This window comes from Liolophura sinensis, chromosome 8 (genome assembly GCF_032854445.1).
Source record: "Liolophura sinensis isolate JHLJ2023 chromosome 8, CUHK_Ljap_v2, whole genome shotgun sequence".
Taxonomy (NCBI): Eukaryota; Metazoa; Mollusca; class Polyplacophora; order Chitonida; family Chitonidae; genus Liolophura; species Liolophura sinensis.
In genome coordinates this window covers 43,131,099-43,152,239 of record NC_088302.1, presented here as the reverse complement: position 1 = coordinate 43,152,239, position 21,141 = coordinate 43,131,099, and the positions used below count along the sequence as shown (strand labels likewise).

The window sequence follows — 21,141 nt, the reverse complement described above, 5'->3', positions numbered from 1 at the left end:
CGTTATGATCTCGCCAGAGTTTGACAACCGATACAGAGGCCTGCAGTTGTTCTAAGGTCTGGTAAAGTCGTGCCGAACAGCCGCGGTAAAACCACGCCGCTCTACTCTCAAACTATAACCGCGTGACCCTACAGTTTGGAGATCGGGCGAATTTCAAACTCCCCTGGTCGAATATTTGTGTATTCTCGACAAGAGCCTATAAGAGAAGACCAGAAGGTTGCGCTGCGTTATTTAAACGTCTCATACCAATACAGCAGAGATAGTTTTACTGATTCAGAGAAGTATTTTTTCTTAGCTAAATCTGAATTGTTTTCTGTTTGTCTACAACGGCTCAGTGCCAAACATATTGGTAATTGTCCCCCAAACATCGAGCCAGTTGTTTAACGGAGAGTGTTTTAGTGTCGGTATTTCGGAAGAGGTAAAAAAGCTTTCTGCCATCGTCTCGGACGGCGCACCAGGTGTTTCTCCTTTCTAAAAGGTTCATGTATTATAGAGGCGGGGTGTGTAATTCAATCGGTTATCTAGGCGGGTTGGTATGGGACGCGAGCGGAGCTATTAGCAAAATTGAAAATTACACAATTAGAATGACAGTGAGTTTGACTGGTGCGGTCGCGGGATGGTATAGGTGAAGGAGGTCAAGACCTACACGCGTCTGTCTTATCAACACACCGCTGAACCCGACTTCCTTCTTCATCGTTCCCCAAGCGAACTCGATGTGAAAGTATACTCTACTAAGACTATGTGCTTCCCACATAGGCTTTCACAGTGTTTTGACGTGCCGGCATTTTGAGTGATCATGTCATTGTGCTGTCATCGACTTGCCCTACAGCTGGTGTTTACACTTGTTGTTGTTGTTTGGCTCCCTAACTTGTTAGCATCGTCTGCATCGGAATTACAGTGTCCATCCTGTGAGAAAATCCACTGCAGCCCGCGGAGAGCTTCCAAGCTAGAGTGTCGTGGTGGTATCACGACTGGAATTTGTAACTGTTGCCCAGTCTGTGCCAAACTGGAGCACGAACGATGTGGAGGAGATTGGAATTACCTGGGTAAATGTGACCGGGGTTTGGTGTGTGAGCCAGAGAATCGAGCTCCCATCCAGCTAGCGGAGGACTTGTACACCGGAGCCCACAGACCCACTGGCATATGTCAGAAAGGTAACACAAATAAAGTCTTTTTCTTTTAATTTCTTAAGACAGAGCATATAGGATGAAACTAGAGCAGCGACGCTATCAGTGTGATAGTTGGCAAATGGTGACACGTAAAGGCCTCTTGTCAATTTACCTCAGTTAGTGTTTGATTCTAACTGTTCATGTAAATTCTTAGATAGTACCAAATTACCCGCAGCTTGGCACCATGGCCTAAGCAGGATGAAGTAAGAAAATGTAGTGATGTTAGTTGCAGTCGAGACTATTCCTTACATATATTTATTCATTTTATAGGGAGCATTTCGCTAAATTTATTACAGGTAACGTTTTAGTGTAAGATTAATTTGCCAGCAGTCGTCTAGAACAAGAAGTACATTCCACTTTCTACCTTCTCATCTCCGATATCTTTATCATATCCGGACACTTTTTATGACCGCCTGATTTCTCATGCAGTTCCACGCTCGCTCTACCGTATGCTTGTGTTAATTCCGTTCCTTGTATGCATGTCACACCAACTCTAAACACTTCAACGCTATCCATTTCAGAATGACGCTGTAAAAATGCAGACGGTGTTGTAAAGGCGTTTTGAACAATAGCAATCATATACGTATACAAATATGAAGTGTTAATGGATGGAAAGATGTCAGTAGCTTTCTGCACTGTTATCTGTGGCATTGCTAGTCTGATAAATATTAAATTGTTTGACGGGTACGACATATTGTGTACGTTTAAGCTATTGTGCCATGACGCGTCGTTTTATTTTACAGTGACCGTCATCACAACTTATAGACAGGCCGAGAATGAAACGGTTTTTGCATTTATATTAATTGCATATTATAATAACAACGACGTACGGAGCAGCCACACGTGCTTTAGTGTATGGCAGTAAATAGCTGAAAATTAATACCGCCATCAATTTCCCCCGTGAATCACATGTAATTGTGTTTATTTCTTAGTGACAGCAATGAACGTCATTAGCAAGGTGTCGGGACTTGACAAGTTCAACATGGACGAGTTCAAAGCTTTTCTCTGGCTGTGTTTTCTTTCACGTCCGTTATTGGATACGCTTGAAGTAAAAGGCAGACTGCAGACAGTGGAATGCCAGAGCTTTTTCATTTGTCATCACACCACTAACTGCTAGCCCTCGTTGCATAGTCGTCCAAATTCCACTTTAACTGATTTCTTGAAGACAACTTAATGTTCTGGCTAGAATTGTTGAGGAATGCATTAGGCATGACGCTCCAAACACGCCAGGAAGTTATTGTTTAGAGTTCTGAAACCGCTGGGTACAGTTCGTGCAGAGCGGCTGGCATGATTTCCTGTAGGCAGCCGGTATGTGCTGTCTGTCGAGGAACGAACCATGACTGCTCCGTGCACCTTCATCCCGGCTACAACCACGTCACGCACCTAGACGTTGTAAATGAAGTCAAATTCGCGAGACTTGTTAGTCAAAATGTATTTAAGCAATAATTCTAATGATAAAATACAACGTGTTTTATTCTTCTAGTGTGTTAAAATAACGTATTGAAATTATTTGATGTTGGTATCTTTTATTTTCATTTTTTCCCCGTCATTTACTGTTATTCAGAGATTTTCAACGTTTAAAGGGACGAGTGTGTGTATGTGTGCTCTGTTTAATTGTAATGACTATTACTTGCATAATGTTCGGTTTCATGGGGCATTGATTTATGCTTGGCATGTTTTGAAGGTAATCGGTTTTTATTAAGTAGACTATTACAAAGTGAAATAAGTTTGAAACAGTCGTGTGTGTGCGTGGATATGTGTCGTGAACAGATTGTAAATGCAGACAGGTGTATATCTGTTACATGACAGCAGTAAGTGTATGCAGATTCCCGTGTGTATATCCATGGAGTGGTAACAGTGGTAAATCTGTGGCGCAATGACAGTAGGTGTATATTTGTGATGTGATAACAGTAAATGTATGTTTATTTGTTTATTTGATTGGTGTTCTACGCCGTACTTACGAATATTTCACTTATACGACGGCGGCCAGAATTATGGTGGGTGAAAATCGGGCACAGCCCGGGGGAAACCCACGATCATCCGCAGGTTGCTGGCAGACCTTCCCACTTTCGGCCGAAGAGGAAGCCAACATGAGCTGAACTTGAACTCACAGCGACTGCATTGGTGAGAGACTCCTGGATCATTACGCTGTGCTAGCGCGCTAATCAACTGAGCCACGGAGCCCCCCCCCCCCCCCAGTAAATGTATGTAGATTCCCCCGAGTATATGTGGGGAGTGATAGTAAGTGTATAATTTGATACACTTGTGATGTGATAACAGTTGGTGTATATCTGTGATGTGATAACAGTAGGTGTATATCTGTGATAACAGTAGGTGTATATCTGTGATAACAGTAGGTGTATATCTGTGATGTGATAACAGTAGGTGTATATATGTGATGTGATAACAGTAGGTGTATATCTGTGATAACAGTAGGTGTATATCTGTGATGTGATAACAGTAGGTGTATATCTGAGGTGTGATAACAGTAGGTGTATATCTGAGGTGTGATAACAGTATGTGTATATCTGTGGTGTGATAACAGTATGTGTGTATCTGAGGTGTAATAACAGTAGGTGTATGTCTGTGATGTGATAACAGTATGTGTATATCTGTAGTGTAATAACATTGAGTGTTTGTGTATTCAGCCTTGCATATCTGTGGTGTGATAAGAGTGAATCCTAGTTGTGTATACATTTTCGTTTGATAACAGTAGATGTCGATTGCACACATATGTTTGTTGTAGTGTAGATTCCTCCGTGTATGTCTGTCGTGTGATAACAGTTAATGTAGATTCCTCCGTGTATGTCTGTCGTGTGATAACAGTTAATGTAGATTTCTCCGTGTATGTCTGCCGTGTGATAACAGTATAAGTATAGATTCCTCCGTGTATTTCTGTCGTGTGATAATAGTGAGTGTAGATTCTTCTGTGTTTATCTGTCACGTGTCGATTCTCATGTGTATTTGTAGATTCCCCATGTATATCTGTTGTGTGAAACAATATGTGTAGATTCTTCTTGTATGTATATTTTTGTTGCCCGGCTGTACGTTGGAAGGTCTGCCGACAACCTGAGGATGGAGGTGGGTTTCCCCGGGGCTCTGCCCCCATCATAATTCTGCCCGCCGTCATATAAGTGAAATATTCTTGTGTGCGGCGTAAAACACAAATGAATGAAATAAATACATGTATATATATTTCGTGCGAAACTCGCGTGAATTCGTGTGAATTTAGATTCCTCACGTGTAGTTATTGTAAATTTTCCACTTGTATATCAGTCCTGTGTGTGTAGAATCTTATATATGTGTGCATGCAGTGTGCTGTCGGCCACTGAGTTCAGATTGCGTGTCCTGGATATCTGTCATCACTAATGGCTTTATGTGTACAGATTCTCATACATGGTATGTATCTACCTTGTATACACAGGCTGTAAGTGGGAAGATTATCGAACGTGGATGCTCTAGTCGGAAACTTTTTAACACGGATATGTCCGTCGCTCAACTCATTTCCCATGATCATTTTCGGCTATTTTATCGTCTACTTGTAAGTCTGTACAAGTATAATCGCGAGGCGGGGTCTTCGATCACACCTACTGAAGGCTTCTCTTGGGTACCGAGCCTTATAATAGGGCGTGGGTATAACCTAATAGATGAACAACAGTAACAGTTTTCTTATTCTACCGACCTTAACGAATGGGCGTAGTTAAGAGTTGGCCAAGCATTAACATTCCAAGATAAGCCGGTGTATAGATTGTCACCTGGACAAAGTCAGTAATGATAGCCTCTAAATGGTTCCCCCACTGAACCTTACACACTGAACAGACGTACACAAGGGCATGGCAACCCACTTCATTCACGCTAAACACTCCAACAGTCTCGTTCACGCCGTATCATTTTACTATTGAGTTTCGGTGGAATTCACAATAGCTACATTCTTTAACAATGGCAGTCGAGACAAAATGTCCGGTAATTTGTCCGATTACGTTGGGGTTTGGTTATTGGCCACTGATCCGGAATGCGGAGGTGGGGTAGAGCACGCGACAATTGACACTGAACAAGGCGATATACATTGCCGCCTGATTTATGTGTAGTATGCAAGCGAAATGCAACAGGCGCAGATATACTGAGCTTCAGTATACGGACATTCCTTATAGACCCTAACTTGTGGGTGAGATCTGGCGAGATTACACGTGAATGCCGTTCAGTGAGCCCCACCACTTTTTCGTACCGAATTGGGTTCTGTAACTGAATGACCGGTATTCCTAATGTCCATCTCAGTATCTACTCAAGTCAACTTCGTTTACCTAATATTTGTCGTAAATCTATGGCTGGTTTTACATGTCAGATAAATCAACAGAGGGGTTGTTTCTACAAAAACGTTAGCAAACAAATAGCCATTTTATCCATATATGATGCAAAATTCTTAAACTTTCAAATATACAGACATAACGGAATTTCAACCCCAAAAGATTGGAAGAGCAACAGTAAAAATACCCGCACAGATGAGTTGCAGCAGAGGAAAACCTAAAGAGAGAGGGGCAACAATGAACAAACACACTCTAAGCACATATAAGATGGCACATTGGCAAACAGCTACCATCCAAACAAGAACCAGTCGCTGGTAAAACTACTAGAACAAATTTAGCAACTCTCCAGGTCACATGGGCGGTCAGTTTCATGGATGGAGGGAAATGGATTGCTCGTGAAAAAACCCCACAAACGTTTGAGAAGTTACCGATGAGCTTTCCGATGCATGCATGTGTGACGTACATATATGCAGACTATTGTTGGTGGAAGACGTGCTCTTAAACGAATGTTACACTGTGTAACGGCTACAACAACTTCGTCGTCCACATGCAATTAGACCGGGATATAATCTATAAGGTCAGTAATCGCAAGGCCAATTCCCAAAACGACGTGTAACACAACCCACCAAAGAACTAAGAAAGTATATAAATTACAAAAATAGGGCGGAATCAAGGAGAGAAGCAGTCACCAGTTCTCACTGATGTTGGTAAGACGCCAGATATGTTCTAGGCGTCTGAGTGAAATCAGTATTCAAATCGTCCATCATGCTAGAATATCATTTGATAACAAAATATGTATCTCATTTGCGCTTTGATTACAACTGTTCATATATCCAACGTGGCGATGTACTTCAACACGATGAATATACAGCCCCTAGCACTGGGTTAAGCGGAATTGGACACAGCCATGAAGCAGTTCTGGACGCTTTGTCCATATGTACTTACAAGAGAATTTTACTCATTGTAGAACTTAAGAAACTTGAAATAAAGACGTTTGATGAAATAACCTTGACACCCTAGTTTTTGCAGTAATAACTTGTGACGTTGATTGAAATTGTCACACAACACGCAGGATCTAACAAATGTAAGACTGGATTTGAATCCGCACCTCGTATGTCACACATATTAATTGTAAGATATGCGCCACGGCCCGCTCCACTTTACTCCCTAATCATGAATCCTATTTTATTATATAGTATGGAATGTTAGCGCTTTGTTACTCATCTGAGAAGGAGTGGGGAGATGGTTTCACAACGGTGGAACTGAGAAAGTCTTGCCAAAATAACTCTAACGCTTTGCCCTGTTGGAGGTGTTAGTTGGCAAAGTATTGAGAACCAACCTTCGGCAAGTGGCATGCATTAGGGTTATCTATGGGACAAACCCAGGTCTTTAAGTCGTATAATTTATTAGTCGTCATACACGTTAGCTGAAATCGAACATGGCAAACTGGCATCCTATCTAAACGACGCGGTAGTCTTCAAAGAGCTGGCGCTCTATTTAACGCGCGGTGTTTATTTAGATACACTCCGGGTAATCCCTGCGAGCACCGTCAGGGCTGGAAGGCACTGGCCGCGGCCGATTGTCTTACAGTGCACATTACCAGGGGTCACGCGACCAGTCCGCGATACCCTTGTTCCCTGAATACTCTGGTTTATTTGTGATTAAGACAAGTCTAGCCCCACAACTCTCAATGATTCTTACTCTACGCTGTAACGTGGCTGTGATATAGTATATATAAATCAGCCTCATTCTGCTGGTTAAAGATGTCTTTTTAAAGAGATCGCTCATCCCAGCAGTCGATCTTTTAACCTGCGATGAGGTTTAGAATTAAGAATCAGATAGAATCGCGGCGCCGCATCTTACATGGAGACAGGGATGTTTTTCTTGGACATAGTTTTTGTGTAACGTATATTTATTTATTTATTTATTTGATTCGTGTTTTACGCCGTACTCAAGAATATTTCACTTATACGACGGCGGCCAGCATTATGGTGGTTGGAAACCGGGCACAGCCCGGGAGAAACCCACGACCATCCGCAGGTTGATGACAGACCTTCCCACGTACGGCCGAAGAGGAAGCCAGTATGAGCTGGACTTGAACTCACAGCGACCGCATTGGTGAGAAACTCCTGGGTCATTACGCTGCCCTAGCGCGCTAAGCAACTGAGCCACGGAGGCATCGCGTAACTTATAGAGACGTATTTACTGTTATAATTAAATGCTACCAAAGATACCTTGCATGATATGGACATAAGCACTGAAGAGCTAGTTGCATATCTGGTGAACTCGCATCACGAATGTGCTTTGGGTTAAATGCAACATATGATCCAGAATATTGAAAAAAAAAAACGATTATTTAACCCAAGAGTCTTCACATATCAAGTCCCCGTAGATATGGGATTTTACCTTGGTTTGAATATTTGTTGTGGAAGCAGACATATAGCGCATCTGATATGTGTACCTCATTAAGTTACCCAGGCTTTCTGTACCAATAAACAGGATTGCCGTCTTATATCTATGATCAAACAAATTTATTGTTATCTTGACCACGTTAAATTGGTGTATATAACGTCTGAATTGGAAAATGGGGTGTATGCTCTGTTTTGTAACCTTGCCCAAACCTGCGTTCAAAATAGGCCCCGTCTTGTTAACAAGAATACATTAAATTTCTTAAATCCTTTGATAATTGCAGTTAATTCTTAGTGAATACAAAGTGATAGGTTCTGCACAAAAGCTTGAAGTGTTTTAAAAAGTTTATAAAAAGTTGTAAAACGGGTCATTTGGAAACTATTTTATTGACTTTGAAAGGTAACACGTGGATAGTCTGATATTTTGTAAAAAGTAATAATTTGAAAAATAACAGAGAAAATTCGATTGAATTGGCGGTGATCGATTGTGTTAAAAATATCGGGTATAGAGCTTCTTTAATTGATTATTAAGCTGTGGCTGTGGAAAGATTCTTATGATGACGCAAACGATTTCCTAAAACTTTAACATGGTCTGCCTTTGAAATGCTGAAATGCGGCAGCGATTGGGACATACTGCCCTTAGCATTAACGGTTAACTAAGACATGTTTTTTTTCTTATTTTTTTTACACACTCAAATTTCTCGCCAAAAAATTACAGATTCAGGTTTTTGTTATCTTTGCGTAGAGGTTTAAAGTGAAACCTTACCCCTGTATTAGGCGCAGTATTGTCTCAACCATGGGTCACGTGATGTAAGTGAGGCCACGTGCTGAACAGAAGCTTTCGCGTGCTGACTGAAAACTCCCAGCGTGCAAAAAAGCTCTCTTTGATATCTCTATAAACAAACAGCGGAAACTGACGGGGGCGGTGATCAAAAACAGGAAAATTCTGCCCCTGTGTCACTGAGTTTACTCTTTAACCATGTCGAATTTATAGGAATGTTAATCCTAGAGAGTTTGTCAGGTACCCACTTTTTAGTTATTTTGGTGTAGATGTTTTAAATAGCCTTATAACCTCTAGCCTTGACCATCGTGTGTACAACGAATAATGCTAGCTGAGACCCATAACAGATACCAATAGCAAAGGAATAAATTTGTTCCATATAAGATGATTCGTCTGGTAATGCAAAACGAGTGAAGAGATTTTTGGACATTATTCCTAAAAAAAGCTATTGTTCTGAGAACAATATTGGCTTGAATTATAATGGTAGAATATTTTCATTCAGTAGCTTTGATCAGCGGACTGGAGATGCTATAATAAATACATTTATACAAGTTATTTTTTAATATATCAAAATAAATCACAAATCAGATAATCAGATTGTAGATTATCATCAGTAATCAACTCTTATTAATTCACGAAACTGTGAAAATTCAAAAATGTGTGCATGTTTTTGTAAGTGTCAAGAGCCACCAGCCAAACATCTAAATTTTAAGTTCACATTTTTGGAATAAGTAGAATGAATGCTTGGGGTTTTAACCTTGGAACAAAATAGAATGATTGAATGTTTGTGCTTTAACGTTGGAAGAAATAGAATGAATGAATGAATGCTTGGGCTTTAACGTTGGAACAAATAGAATGAATGAATGCTTGGGCTTTAACGTTGTAACAGATAGAAGGAATGAATGCTTGGTGTTTACTGTTGGAACAAATAGAATGAATGAATACTTGTGCTTTAACATTGGAACAAATAGAAGGAATGAATCCTTGGTGTTTACCGTTGGAACAAATAGAATGAATGAATGCTTGGGGTTTAAGGTTAGAACAGATAGAATGAATGAATGCTTGGGCTTTAACCTTGTAACAAATAGAAGGAATGAATGCTTGGGGTGTAACGTTGGAACAAATAGAATGAATGAATGCTTGGCGTTTAACCTTGTAACAAATAGCATGAATGAATGCTTGGGGTTTAAAGTTGGAACAAATAGAATGGGAAATGCTTGCATGAGGTTTAATGTTGGAACAAATAGAATGAATGAAAGCTTGTGGCTTAAAGTTGGAACTTTAGAGAGTTAAAGAGTTTAAAGTTGTTAAAGAGAACGCTCTACATTCAGTTTTTGTTGGTAAATATTTTTGGATATAAATTATGTTCTGCACCGATGCTGTGTAGTCGTTGTGCATGACGTTAACTTGAATCTAGTTGGGGTGCATTTCGAAATTACTTTAGAACTCGTTAGACAGTTCCATATACCGAAGTGTACATTTGGCAGATCAGTTCACAACTAAGGAACTTGCCATTGCAACGTTTTCGCCGTCATAGTTTCCCTATTTTTGATAAATGGATTATCTAATTAAAACTATTATAAATTAATGTAGCTGTGGCTCATATGTATAAAGAATATGCCCTACGTTTATCGACTGGAATTCTTCAGTTCATGTCAATTGTGTCAAGTTCAGCGTGGAAAAACTACGTTTCTCGCTCAATGATGCTGGAACGTTGACTTCACGTTACACCGGCTTAACTTATCACAAGCAATAATAAGGATATATGTTGAGTTTCTTTTGATTTTATTTATATTATTATAATTACATTTTTAAAAGTTTGTTATTAATATTTGTATTTTTTTAATAAATTTTGGAAATTAGAATTGGCGGGTTCCTTGGCAATTTTTCCTCACATTATCAGATGGAAACGTCTTCTTAACGTCTTGTTCACGCAGCACTCGTAATGTTGTCATAGCACGCTGTACTTATATACATGGGCGAAATTTTGCCTTCTCTATCTTCATTTCTTTTGAGATTAAGCTGTAGTTTCGTAATAACACTTTATCTGGTTTGTCATTCACTATTTTACTGGGTAGCTTTTGAAACTAGTACATACTCTGTTTTGCCATCTAGAGAAACGAGAAGTACTCACTTGTATAATTCGCTATACTTTCATTACAGGTCCGACCCAGGTCGGGGATGAGGGCCTCCCGTCATATTGTTATCCCAAATGTACTCCAAAGTTTTGCAAGAAAAAACCTAAAGCCATTTGCTCGGCAAAGTGAGTATTTACGCTGATATATACGCTAAAGTGAGTATATACGCTGATATATACGCTAAAGTGAGTATATACGCTGTAAAACCCTAATTCCGATTTGTGGGGAAAGAAGAATTAGATATTTTTAAGTAAAGACTGTGAAATACAGGGTAAAACTGGAATATACAATCAGATATTTAAAAAAACTCCTAAAACTATACATGCAATTTTCATCGCGGAGAGAAAGAATCACCATTTCCATTCTATGACACACAGTAGCTTGAATATCATCAGCCAAAGAAGCGTGAATCAAATTGGACAAATTATTGAACATAGTGTAGTTAAATTGACAATTAAATTACTTTTAATCTACATTTCTGTATTACGTGTATTTTTCTTGCATATTCTTTGTGTTTTGAATGTGGCAGTTTCCGTTTGCTGTAGATTTTGGGTTCCATGCCTTGAATTTAGATATAGTCCTTATATATCTATAGCTGCTTCAGACCTAATTTGCATACATTTCACATTTAGCATAGTCTCTTCGCTGCTTTTTGCCGCTCGCATGTTTAAAAGTTACAATGGATTTATTTCAGTCAAAAACCAACAGGCCATATAATACCACTGGTCAATTTACATATTTGCTCTGAAATGCGATTGTGTTTCAAGCTTTTTTACAGCTTTACCACAATTTGCACAGAAACTGTGTTGAAACTCGCCAATTTTCTTGATGAATTGTTTGAGTAATTTTACGACGCCCATACTTCTGATGGTATCAGTAAAACAACACAAAATATCCATCAGCTACCATATCATATCAGAACGCCAAAACAAGTTAATGCAGGTGTACTGTCAGAACTTAAACTGAGAAGTTTCCTGATGGAGATATCAACTAACTGCCATGACCTGTGACCTTAGTTGGAAGCGAAAAGTCTAAGCGTACCTAATTGATTTATGTTATCGTGTGTCATTGTCCTAAATTTATGTCTATTTAAAACGTTGAATAAGTAAGGGATAACCTTTATGCAATAATAACTGGCTTAGGGCAAAGATCTGCAACAAGGTCATATATAAGGTTCCTCAGGCAGTCTCTGTTATAGAAGGGATGTGTATACATACTTTGTTTACAGTTATTCAAAATTGATGTAAAAAGATGATTCTTTGGAGATAATAATTTGTGGCTAATTTCCTCACCATAAAGGACTATATCATATAGGTTTTCAAAACATGTAGGTCCTGTATAGGTGCACTATACTGTGGTGGTTCATTAACAAATATACGGTAAGTGGGTGACCCATGCATATGCACCATTCGGGATTTCGCATATTGCCTAATAGCTTAAATAGCAGGTTTTATTATTTCTCTCTTACTTTTTGTTTGAATGAATACTTCTTGCGGCAGGGCGAGTCCATGCCGCCAAAGTGCTGCCGCCAGTGAAGTATCATGACACCACACCCACTCATATTATACTGACACCCGCTCACATTACACTGACACCCGCTCACATTACACTGACACCGGGCCAACCAGTCGTGTTTCCTTACACTAAACTCTCAGCGCTGAACGCCAAGCGAGGTAGCAACAAGTACGTCTTTGGTATGACCCGACCCGGGTTTGATCTCAACTTCGAGGCGGAGGTATTAACCATTAGGCTGCCCAAGCGGTTCTCTCTCTCTTTGAATGTTAACATATATCGAATAGAACCAATAGGGCACGGTATGGTAGAGCGTTGACCTGGAAACCAGGTTTTTGTTCCCATTCGTGTCAAGCCATGTAGATGGCTTCAAAGACTATAATGGCACTCAAAATAGCGGAATAGGATATCCCAGGTGCATGTTGTTACAAACATTCTAATATGAATCGTCCACTATAATCAACTTTCCAGGTTAATAATCGCAAGACTAATTTCAAAAACAACGGTCAAGGCAAATCACCAAAGAACTAAAAAAAAGTATATCAAAAGAGAAATTAAGATACAGTCATGAACAACCACTGATCAGAGAAGCATGCAACCTGTTCAGTTTTCAATCATACCGGAAAAGCGCAAGAAATGTTTCAGGCTCGTAAATTTAATCAATGTCCAAATCATGCACCATTTGTTTATAAGAAGTTGTTAATCAGATATATGTATCTCAGTTATGCTTTGATTGCAACTGTTCATACATTGATTGCAATTGTTCATACACCAAACGTGGTGATTTTATTCAACACGACACATATATAGCCCTGGGTTATGCAGAATAAGACTCAGTTATATGAAGCAGCGGAATGAAAACATTTCTCAACACTTCGTCCATATTTATTCCCAAGAGAATTATACTCATTGTAGTGGGCCTCCGTGGCCGCCACGACAGTACGGCGCAGTGACCCAGGAGCCTCTCACCAGTTCGATCGCTACGAGTTTAAGTCCAGATCATGCTGGCTTCCTCTCCGGCCGTACGTGGGAAGGTTTGGCCGGAGGTTGCTGACCTGCGGATCGTCGTGGGTCCCCCCGGGCTATGCCCAGAGACCTCCCACCATAATGCTGCCCGCCGTCGTATAAGTGAAATATTCATGTGTACGGCGTAAAACACCAATCAGATAAATAAATACACATTGTAAAATATACGCCGCTCAGCTTAAAGGCGTTTGATGGACATCCATAACACTCTCGTTTTTGTACTAATACCTGGTGATGTTAATTGGAACCGACCCACAACACACATGATTTAACAAATGCTATGTACTAGGTGGTATATGTACACTCCATGTATTGTTATCTAGTTAAGGCAGAGTAAGGAATAGTTAACTACGTCAACATTTAAACTATTGCTCTTTTTCGTAGGGACAGAAATAATAATGAAAGCCGACGTTAAACCAAAAAGGAAAAGAAAGAAGATATTTTTGGAGGAAATATTCCTTAGAGAAAGATAACGGTGTGGAGCATAACTCCCTAGGCTTATTTACGTATTGACTTATTTAGCGATATACAAGCAATGTTTATGGAGTCTGTACAACACAGTGAACGACTTGATAAATAGTTTTTCTTTGATGCGGGCTGCATACAAATACGAACTCTGGAAACAAAGATGGAACCAAAGGTGTAATTAAGAAGACTTGTCGGGTAATAGATTACTCTTTGAGCTATTTAAAGAACCCTGCCGCATTCTTAGCTTTGTGACCTCAAGATTCCCGGGGTCATTTGGTGCAGTTTAGAACGCCTTTCGTAGTTTGCTGTACGTGACAAGACAAATGGCGAGTAAAGGACTACTGATGAACGAGGCATACATGCACTTGCTGGCGTGATCCATGCTAGAGATTGCGTGTGCTTCCGAAACACACTCTCATCATTCATTGCAAACTAGATAGGCTTCTTTTATAGTGTAATTCAGTTTCAAGAGAGAGTTTACAGATTACCTATATATGCAGCTAAAAAAACAATTGTATGAGCTCCATATCAGACGAAGCTCACTGCGTATAATAACGGATCAACCGTTATTATACGCAGTGAGCTTCGTCTGATATTTCGTAGTGAGATTCGTCTGATATTTCGTACTGAGCTTTGTCTCATATTCCGCGATGAGCTTCGTCTGATATTCCGCATTGAGCTTCGTCTGATATTCCACACTGAATTTCGTCTGATATGAATTAGTCGATGTGTTTCGTAGGATATTCCGCGTTGAGCTTCATAGGATATTTCGAAGTGAGCTTCGTCTCATATTCCACATTGTGATTCGTCTGATGTTTCGCAGTTAGCTTTGTCTCACATTTCGCAACGGACTTCATCTATTCCGCAACGAGCTTCGCCTGATATTCCGCGATGAGCGTCGTCTGATATTCCACACTGAACTCAGTCTGATATGTTGCAGTGAGCTTCGTGTGATATTCGGCCGTGAGATTCATCAATTCTACAACGAGCTTCGTCCGATGTTCCAATGTGAGATTCATCAGATATTCAACAATGGGCTTCGTCCGATATTCTGCAACGAGACTCATCAGATATTCCGCAATAGGATTCATCTGATATTCCGCAGTGGGATTCATCTGATATTCCGCAGTGAGATTCATGTTATTTTCCGCAATGGCATTCATCTGATATTCCGCCATGGGATTCATCTGATATTCAACAATGTGCTTCGTTTGATGTTCCACATATTCATTTGAGTCCCCGCAGTGAGTTTCGTCTGATATTAGACTTTGAGCTTCGTCCGATATTCTATTTTGAGCTTCTATCTGATATTCCAGTTTAAGCTTCGTCTACTATTTCACCTTAAGTTCGTCTGATATTCCACTTTGGGCTTCATCCGATATTCCGCAATGAGTGTCATCTGAAATTCCACATTGTGTTTCGTCTTATATTTCACTTTGTGGTTCGTGTGATATTCCACATTCAGTTTCGGCTGATATTCCCCTTTGAACTTCGTGTGATTTTCCACTTTGAGCTATTCGATATTTTTTATGTATATATCTGCTAAGTGTACGTCAATACAAAATACAACAGCATGGAAAGGAAAACTAGGGCAGGCCTAACAGTGTGATAATTAGCTATGTTGTAATCACAGTTACTAAACATTTACATGAAAACAGCACCTATAGGGAATAGGCCTCGCGAAGCTTAAATGTAGTTCATCAGCAGAATTCGGCAACCTGCAGATGGTCGTGGGTTCCCCCGGGCTCTGCGGGGTTTTCTCCCAGTATAATGCTTTCCTCCGCCGTATAAGTGAAATATTCTTGAGTACATGCGGCGTATTAAAAACACCAATCAAATAAATAAATAAATAAATAAATAAATTTACACACCCGTATAGAACCATGGCTTAAGAAGAATTAAAAGTGTATAGAAGTTAAATGCAATTTATTAGACGTCGCTGGTCTTGAACTACTCAAAATGCGGGTGTTGATATCGTATATAATAAACATTTACTTTTTCTTGACAGCTCATGCATTTGACTGCTTCCAACTGAAATTTGTTAATAACGTTGTACTTTTGTCTGGCACACATTTCATTCTCTTTCTACTCTATAATTAGTTTAACCTTTTTTCCGCGAAAGCTTTGTGGTTTCTTATAACCTGCTATCCGCTGATGTTCGTGTGAATAGTTAACCTTTCATTCCACATAAAACAACTTTGTGAAACATAGAGGTTTCTTTTAATGCTCGGAAGCCCGAGATGGTGGTTCAGTTCCAGCCTTATTTAGGTGACCTTTCCTTTTTTGTCACTCTGAGCTCGTGACGTGGGGAAAATTAGGTAGTTTACTCACGCATCTTTCCTCTGCCCAAGAATGTGACGGACATTCTGTAGTGAATCAGCAGGACGTTAAACCCCAATCAAAAATCAGTGAATTTGGTTTGAGTTTCTTTTACTGTATGCTATGTTTCAGGAATGTAGCGGAGCGTCACCAAAGCTGTCATGGCCAGTGCCAGCACACCTCGTGCAGGGCCTGTCGGTTTTTGCAGGACGAACCCGACTGCGGCCGATGTGCCAAGGACGACCTCCACTGTCTGAAGAGATTCGGCAAGTGTATGCGGAGAGCAGTCTGTAATAGGAATATATTCCCATGTCGGAAATCCAGGGTAAGGGTCATTAATAATGCCTAAAGTCAGAATGACGCTCCTTGTGCTAAAAACAAATCAAGCAAATATAGACGCCGTGGGTAAAGTCCGGAGGGTCGGGACTGTGTGTTTGTATATATTGCCTGTTGTTTGTTAGACAGGTTTTGTATACACACACAGACCGCTGTGTCGTTAGCTTGTCCCATCTTACTCAGTGCAGAAATTCTAAGAATTTCAACACACTGTTTTTATTGCATCCAGTTGTCATAAACGCAGCACACTTTGGCCTCAGCATGACAATATTTAGTGCTTTCTTATAAACAAAACTTTTTTTTATTCCTAAAAATATGGACGCCTATGAACATTTGATTCCTCTAATTGCGTCTTTCATTAATCACAAGCAATAGTAGTATATTTTCTTTAGGAATAAATTGCTGTTTCTTTTCTTTCCCTTCTTTTCAACATGAAATAAAATTACGTATAGTTTTTATTAAATTCTGGAAAGGCCGCCCAAGATTTTTTTCCGGAATTTTTCAACATTTTCCTTTTTTCACTATCAGCGTGTATTATAAACCACGAAAAGAAGGGAAGTTATAAATAGGAGAAACAGGTAGATTTTACCTGGGTGAAATCCCGACGAATGGGTGCAAACATTTTCGCTATGGTGAAGTTTTCACCAGGTTGAAAGCAATTAACGCCCGATGTTAATCCGTGAAATGAAGATTGCGGAGTGCGACATTTTGACAGCATTTAGACATATTAATTACGAACGCTACACAAACAACCGGAACACTTGCATAAGTATGAAAATATATCGTGTCGCAATACTACCTGATATTCGCTCTTTCCCTCCATCTTTAAGCTCTTTCTAACAAAGCCTCTGGTATCACTTGAATATCTGCAATTCTCGCGTGGTTGAAATCGTTTCCTCCTCGATGATAACCAGTGAAACACTTTTGAACCAGGTGAGAACTGTTTCCACCCAGGTGAAAACATTTTTACAAAGGTGATAAGTGATTTCACCCGGTGAAAACCAAAGACAAAGTTGCAAAACTTCAGGTGTATATGAGCCTTAACTTTTCACCGAAAAATACGCTCACGTGTAGGCACAGTTTTTTTTTACCAGTCTGGCCCCACATACCCACAGAGTAAACAAAACACAAAACAGGAATACATCATGAATTTAAAATATATTTCTGATCGATAATTTTGAAATATTGAGTCTAGGCTACCACGGTTATTCAATCTTCTCCGTTGTGTTTTTTTTTTTTTTGACACGCATAATGGTTTTCTTGGCTTCTATTAGTTTAATATACGGGGAGTAAGGCTATAATCGTAATACATAAGTAGTGTCACACCATAAAAACGAAAACTTTTTTGACTCAGTATTTCAGCATTTTATTTTGCAATCATCAGGTGACTCATTATTTCATAATTTTAGTTTGCAATCATCAGGTGGCTCAATATTTCAGCATTTTTTCCATTATCATGTGACTCAAATATATTTTCATTTTATGTTGCAATCATCAAGTGACTCAAATATTTCAGCATATTATTTTGCCATCATCAAGTGATTCAATATTTCAGCATTTTATTTTTCCATCATCAGGTGACTGAATATTGCGGCATTTTAGTTTGCAATCATCAGGTGACTCAGCATGTCAGCAATTTATTTTATCATCATTAAAAGTCAAAATGAAATTTTCGGTTTTCGGAATAACACTATTTGTTTCGTACGTGAAACTTGGCAGTGGATCTACTGATTTTAGGTTTTAATTGCCCTACAGAATCATCTAATCCAGTTAGTATTACAGCAATGTCACGTTTCTTGGGAGTAAACAAAAGTACTACACAAAAGACAAAAGCATTGTAAGGATAGGAGAACTGTTGAGAGTCACATAAAAATGAACAGCATTTTACAGTTTGGGTTCTATTGGGGTTCTTTTTTCACAAACACGCTGTCAGCGTTGTGACATGGCATAGAGAGAGGAACACGGCGAGAGGTTTTGATGCTTCAGACGAGTGTTTATCAGTGTTACAATCACAAGTCAAAGAAAGATGTAGCGGTGGTGAGGTATTACCCAGTAAACAAAACACTGCCAACAGAAACAGTAAAACAGCCAAGGATCGAGTATCAGCGAGTTCTTGGCTGACATCTTGGTAGTTATCGGAGTGACTGATGGGCGGGACTCGGCACGTGAGCCACTAAAATCACTGGGGTAGAAACAGTGATAGAGTGGTGGAGGCAAGACCGAGTTAAAGGTGGGAAGGGTCGGGCAGCCAGCTGTATAGGTTGTGTACCAGAGCTCAGCCTCCCTGTAGGGTTGGCAAAGTTGTCATTCAGTGGCATGATCATGAACTGGTGCACTGAATTGAGAAGATCAGATCAAAGGATCCGATTTGTCGCGTTGCGGTCTGAAAAGACCTTGCATAGGCATAACGACTGTGGCTTATTTGTGCCTAGAGGTGTCTTGTCTTAAAATGTTGGTAAAGAATTGTATGATTTTTTTCTACAAAGGACATTGCTTCTTGTAGAGAGAAAAATGATTTCTGTGTACCGAGAAAATGATTTCTTTACAAAGAAGAAGACTTTTTTGTACAAATACAATAGTTTTTCAATATAGGAAAATTTATTTATAGAAGATGTAGAAGACGGTGTAACAGTGTGAAACGTATTGTAACACACGGTCAAAATGTCGAGCTTGGGTGAGTCAAAACGCTGGTTTGGTCCAAGATAGGTGAGAATCACAGGTAACATTAACTACCTTGTCGGCGTCCATCCTTTGATCACGGCAATAGCAGGTAACAGTTTCCGTATTATTATGTGTAAATTCGCCCGCCCCTGTTACCAAGGTAATAACGGAGGTGGTGCTCAGATCCACGGTGTGACCTCCGGGAAAATCGTAAATCACCGTAAAGAGACGGTGAATTAGTCACAAAGACTGCTTTCTTTGAACGTACTTATATATCGATCATTTAAATACAGGTCACAGGAAATGTTTGCCGACAAAAACAGGATATTTGTTCGCAGTGGCCCCGTGTCTAGGACTCACACGAAGATTATTAACCATCAGTTCTCTCTTCCGCTAATGGTTGGTTGTTAGATCATGATTTTGGTAACATAGATTTAAGCTGTACTTAAACAATAGGCCGTTATTTACTGTGGGAAAATCGAAGACACACAAAGGCTTTGTGTGTTGGAGAAATTTCTCTGACGTTTTTCCCCATATACTTTGAAAGACCTACGATTAACTGATATATCAGTTTGGTTTCAACTAACAAGGGTAACAATTCACCGTGTTTGCATGTACTCCAGTATGGGCACTGCCTTATTACAGTTTTAGACTGAACATTTAAGTAGAGAGCACTATATTTACAACTGAAATCGGCGTACTGATAATAACGGTGTGTTAAGCCAGGAAACTCCATTTTCGAAGCATACATACGGCATATAAATGAAATTATTCGAACATTACGGTGGCATGTTGGTAAAGCCCGCCCGTATAAAAGCGAATGATCCAGAGCTATGTTTGGACATATCAAATACTTTATAAAGTAATTTGTGGATTCTTCGATTAATTTTTTTATTCACTTTTTGTATTCATCAAAATTAATGATTTCACTGATAAGATTCACAAAGTAAAGAACTCTGGGAAGTTCCATCGTTATAGATATACTTAATTATTTATTATTTAGTTCTTGTTCAACACGATACTCAAGAATTTTTCACTTATAAATAATGGCTGTCCTTTTTATGGGTGGAGGAGACCAGAGTGGCTGAGATAACCCACCGACCTTTAGCAAGTTACTGACGAACTTTCCCCGATGTGACGTACAGACATGCAAGTTATATCTATGGAAGACAAGTCGCCTTCAACGAACTTTAGAATGCACAAACGGCCACACGATCGACATCGACGGCTTATTGTGACAAGGTTGACACGAACACAGAGTCCTGTCCTGTGCGGGCGTGTTAGCTTCAGATGCACTTTTGACACACCTTGTTAATTTTACCTGTTAATTTGTGTACCTACTTATACACTGAATGAGACCACGACAAGGACATCTCTACCCAAACCGAACAACGATGTTGTTTAATTTTGATTTCTTGGTTTCAGAACAACGGGCCTGGTAAATTCGTTTGTGTGGTGCCCGGATGTGACTCATTCAGCTGACGGGGACAAAGGAATGAACAGTTGGGGATTCCCAATGGACGTTTGATTGGTCTGTTTGTCGGAATAAACACATCTGATTGGCTCGAACAAACATCTGTGATTTAAGGACCATATGTTAGAAGCACCGAGGACATTGCGTTATAAAATCTTTCACATGCACATTGTACTGGCGTAAATATCCATGTGACGCCAGTGAAAAGAGAGCGGTGAGCGAAACAGTGGATTAAGTCCGTGATACCCAGGTGTCTGAGGATCTCTAGATAATGTGCTGGGCTTTCTGAAACATCGTAAACAGCAAGTACACATGGAAGTCGACGGCATCTGGCATGGTTGTTTGGGACATTGACTGTATGAATGACCAAGACACACGGATACACGGATGTACATGTATAGTGCCTCTGTCTCTTAGATAGTTGCGGTGGCCTCCGGCTCCTGTGTACACAGGATACACCTGAGTGCTTGGATCCTCTAAGTTCATGGATACCTGGGACACTTGAGTATCAGGGTGCTTTGGATTCTTGAGCACATAGGTGGATA

At 39.8% G+C, this 21,141-nt stretch overlaps 1 protein-coding gene across 1 annotated transcript; it reads left to right on the top strand.

The window, feature by feature from the left end:
• The first annotated feature begins 796 nt into the window (after positions 1-796).
• On the top strand, positions 797-20,604 carry LOC135473562 (insulin-like growth factor-binding protein 2). Its single transcript, XM_064753417.1, has 4 exons — positions 797-1,154; positions 10,826-10,925; positions 16,258-16,450; positions 20,548-20,604. The coding sequence occupies exons 1-4, from the start codon at positions 797-799 to the stop codon at positions 20,602-20,604; spliced, it is 708 nt and encodes a 235-aa protein (XP_064609487.1).
• The last annotated feature ends 537 nt before the right edge of the window (positions 20,605-21,141 follow it).